The 4,856-nt window shown below is 24.9% G+C and overlaps 1 protein-coding gene across 1 annotated transcript in view; it reads right to left on the bottom strand.

Annotated features, from left to right (window-relative positions):
• LOC107477741 (septum-promoting GTP-binding protein 1-like) overlaps positions 1-1,100 on the bottom strand; it is a 3,769-nt gene extending 2,669 nt beyond the window's left edge. The window contains exons 1-3 of the mRNA XM_016097807.3: positions 594-1,100; positions 281-392; positions 86-182 (exon numbers count right to left, since the gene is read on the bottom strand). Coding sequence (XP_015953293.1) covers positions 86-182; positions 281-392; positions 594-911 — 527 coding nt within the window. The 5' untranslated portion in view covers positions 912-1,100. The remainder of the gene's footprint in view (positions 1-85; positions 183-280; positions 393-593) is intronic.
• Positions 1,101-4,856: the final 3,756 nt, after the last annotated feature.

Genomic DNA, 4,856 nt, shown 5'->3' with positions numbered 1-4,856 from the left:
CTGAGATTAGCAAAGATTATTTAGCTACCCAAAAGCTAGTCTCTTCCCTGATTTAATTTATGAGTTACTAATATAAAGAAAGCACCTGTTTAATGTGAATCTGCTTGTTAGATCAAACATGATTAAGATTGCCACAGAGTCCGTACATGCCACTGGAATTTGCTCTATTGATTTTGAATCACCTGCACAAATATACAGATTATTAATAATTAAGTAATCATAAGTTACAATGATTAACAAACGAATCATCTTTTTTTTTTTGTAATAATTACTACTTAACCTTGAACTTCCCAGATTGAATACGAAATACGTGCCCCTCTAACATCCAAAGTTTTGTCCATCGGATTCAACCCTTTACCCTGTTGCCCATTCTCATCCCCAACATATTTCACCTTACAAAACCAACAAATTAATTAATAATTAATAATAATTACTTAAGTTGTGGTTTGCAATTGCAACGTTGCTGATGCAGAATTGTTCCTCATTAGTCACATTATTATTTTCACGAATTTTAATTTCGAAAAATTCGTAAAATCACAATTTAAAACAGAGCAATAATAAGGAAACCTAATCAATCAACAAATAAGACTCACCAAGAAGCTGGTTTTTCCAATTTGAGAATCACCTAACAAAGTGATCTTCAAAGAAACCAAATCGGGATCCAACTCATGAGCATGAAACTTTGGTGGCGAAGCCGCTTCATCCAACAGCCGAGGAGATGGCAATGCCGCCGCATCGGCCGGAAGTACGTGGTACGTGGCGGCATTGGCTGGCTTCGTGTTCTTTCCGCCGGAGCACGTGATGAAGTGGTGGAGCACACGGAGGAAGCACCGCCGTAGAACCACAACGCGCTTCTCGATCCGCCGCCGCAGCGTCGTAGATTGCTCAATTTTCCGGCGTAACTGTGGCATGCTAACAAAAAACGAAAAACACTTCTCTGATCTTTTTCCTTTTTAGTTTCTCTGTTCTGTAATTTTTGGATTTTTCAGAGAAATTAAGAAAAAGTTGGAAGTGTTTGAATGTGTTTTTGTTTATTATTATATTTTTTTAAATTTATTTTCTGTTGTTGATGATGGCCTCAAACTCAAGTGCAAGAAGTGAGCCTCTCAGCCATGAAAATGAAAGACGAGGTTGTGTGTTGTTTCATATTTTGAAAGCCCCAGGGGCATTTCGGGAAATAAATCCCTCATTTTTCTAATTTGATTAAATAATAATAATTATAATAAAAAATTATAATAATTATTATTATTTATTATTATTATTATTATTCTGAAGTGTTTATTAGTGTTTTCACTTTTCGGTTACAACTTACAACGACTTTTTTGCTATGAGACGTTACTAGTCCCACTACTTTAACGCTACCGTTGACCGTTAAAGTATGGACACTATGCTTTTCCTCGTTTTTTTTTTTAAATCATTTTTAGTGGTTATGAATTTTTCTTCTTTCGGTTTACTCTAGAGTCTAGACACATGCTCCAAAGGAATTTATATTCGGAAAAGAAAAAGGGTTTGTTGTGAAATTTGAAAAAGTTGTCTTGAAGTGTATGCAGTATGCTTAAATAGATCCGTGAGAGTGGCTACCGAAGAAAAGAAAAACTGAGATAAAGAGGAGTTTTCCGGAAAGGAGTGACATCAAAAAAGTTATACTAAAATAAAAAATAGAAAAATTATAACTTCAATAGGGTATGTTTATTATTTACCTCTCATAATGTTTTCACTCTGCAATTTGTTTACAACTTTAGTTTAGATGAGTATAAAAAAAAATTCAGGTTATATGTAACTGTAAGACTAGAAATGAATTAAGTCAATTTGAATTTGATTTGTTAACGATTTGATAAGTTGAATTTATGAATTTGTGAGCCAAATTTTAATTTAGATAAATTCAATTTATTAATTTACGAACTTAATTAATCAATTATTATATATATTATAATATACAATTTTATGTAACAGATTTATGTTCATAATTATGGGAGCAAGTATTCCAGGGAATTAAAATTTTTTTTTAAATAATAATAATTCGAAATTCAAATGAATTTATTATAATAATCTTTAAAAAATGTAAAATAATTATAAATTTATTATTTTACAATTGTAACTAATAAATAAATTTAAAGTTTGAAAAACTTAATTATATACTTAGTAAATATTACTATTATGCCGTGTACATAAATTTGGTTATTTATTTAAAATAGAGTTAATTATAAATTTGGTACCCAAAAAATTTAGATGTTGACAAAAAGGTCCATGATAAAAGTTATTAACAAAATAGTCATTAAATAATTTGAAAATACGACAAAAATAACTAATAAATATTATATTTATTATAAGTGATAAAAAAATTTTATATTTAACAAACGACTTATTCATTTAATTTAAATTTCGTGCCAACGCTTAAATAAATATTTAAAAGATGTACACAACAAATTTAGACCAAAATTTAATCTCAAGATTTTTTTTTATTTTTTAAAAAAGTTTAGTTATTCACAATTAAAAAATTTTACTTGACATAAAATTATAAAATTTTTAGAATAGAAAAATCTTTTTTTAATGATAATTGTAAAAAATGACATCAGAATATGATTTCTAAAGTCTTTTCTAGTGTATATATTTAAGATATATCTAGTTCTTTTTACTGTATTTTTAAATATTTTAAAAACTTATTTATTATTAACATCTCTTTAAGGTTATTTTTGTCAGTAATGTAAATTTTCGAATACTATTTTAATAATTTATTCATTTAAAATAATATATTTCAAAATATCATTCTCTTTTAAATTATCACTAAATTAACATCTTAATTTTAAAATAATGAAAATATTTAGTAATCAATAAAATTCAGTCCAATATTTAACTAGATCTTACTACAAATATATAAAATTGTTGTGTTAACTTAATTTTAAATTAAATAAAATAATCTTATTAAAATAATTTTAATATTAAATTAAAAATGACTAATAAAAATATCAATCCTATATTTTATAATAACAAAATATAATTGTAAAAATTATTATCATATTATATTATATATATTTTGTCTTTAACTTACAATATTTTTTAAATTTGTTACTGTGTATAGACGTATATAATATATAATTTTGTATATACATACGTAATTTTTTATATATAATTATGATAGCGTAAAAAATTATAATCAATAATAGACAACATATATAATTTATAATTTTTTATACATAAATTATAATTTATTTATATAAAATTGTAAATTATATTTATATTATTTGAAATAACTCATAAATTTGAGTCAATTTGTGAATTTTTAGTGAGTAAAATTTGAACTTTATAATTTTTAATTTTTTATATTAAATTCACTTTTGTTCATAGTTATGTATAGTATATGTAAATAAAAAATATATAAATATTCGGGTTATTATTTGACTTAATGCATCATTTAATTGTAAATATTTGATTGATGTGACATCAATACTAACCATTTAAATCCTAATAATGGGAAAAAAAATGTGTGGTTCTTACTAGCTGTGCTGGACTGCTGGTTGTTGCATGTTATTAGTTTTATATAACTGTATCTCCCCCAAACAAAAATATCTTGCTACGCAAACTTACAAGACGAAGCGGCATTATTTTGTAGGTGAATATTCTAATAAAAAATTTATAATTATCTGTATGTGAAAATACTTTTTTTAATTACAAATAATAAATTGTAAAATTTAATTTTAATATATTATAAAAATATTATTTTTTATTTAAAATATAACTAAACAAATAAGTTATAGTTAATAAAAAAATACTTTTAGTATTTTTATTAAAATAGGTATCTATTTTAAAACACAAGTTTAATTCATTCAATTATTTGGAATTAATTATGTCCTTCGTCTCAAAGTAATAAGATAGAATAAAAAAAATCAAAATTTAAATTATTGTCATAAAAATTTTAAACTGTTAAACAAAAACAATCATAAAAAATAATTATAGAATTAGCCTACTAAAAAATAATAAAATAAAAACTTTTATATAATTATTTTTATATAAAATTAATAATTAAAAATTATTAAATATAAATTTTACATAAAAATAATTAAATGTGAATTTTTACCGAAATATTATTACGAAGCGATTTAATACCATGGATGGTTTTGTGATTGCCTGGCTATTAGTTGAATTTTGAGTGATTTTGATAGTGACGGTTGAATTACCGTTGCCAAGTGGCATTAGCACGTACATAGATGCATATATTCTTTCCACAAAAACGGTAATTGTGTTTGTGCCACGCATGTAACTTATCTTGATTCCTTAACACATGTCCATTAGAGAAAGCTTTTCATTTCTCCGAGAACTCTTGGTTGCAATTTCAGTTGACTAAAGCCAAGTTTTAAATTGAAGAAAAAAAAAGTGATTAAGTGAGGGTTCCATTTTAAGCTTCCTTTATTAAGCAGTAAAATAATCCTGAGATACAAGACATGAACATGCATAATGCTCACATATGATGAACACGTGTTGCCATGGATAACATGCTCAATGGTCCTATATTATTGAGCGGAGCCGCAATGAAACATTTTCAATTTTATTGGTTTATGAAAATATTTTATTGAGATTTGTAGTTATCGCAGATTCATAATGCAATAATGCATAATTATAGATAGAATCAAAATATAGCAAGTTAAAATGGTAACAAATTCCTTCTTCTTCTTTTATTTTTTTTTTAAATTTGAGATATTAGGTTAATTTTGATTTTAACTATGACATTGGAAAAGAGTTATACCCTTTATAAAACTTTAACATGGCAACAGAATTATGTCTAATAAAGTATATTTATATTCTATAAAATAAATATTTTATTTTGATACATATCAACAAAAAAAAAATTTATATGTATC

The sequence above is a fragment of the Arachis duranensis genome, chromosome 3, assembly GCF_000817695.3.
Source record: "Arachis duranensis cultivar V14167 chromosome 3, aradu.V14167.gnm2.J7QH, whole genome shotgun sequence".
In the NCBI taxonomy this organism is placed as follows: Eukaryota; Viridiplantae; Streptophyta; class Magnoliopsida; order Fabales; family Fabaceae; genus Arachis; species Arachis duranensis.
Note: the sequence above shows the minus strand (reverse complement) of the source record. Positions and strands in the feature narration are given on the sequence as shown.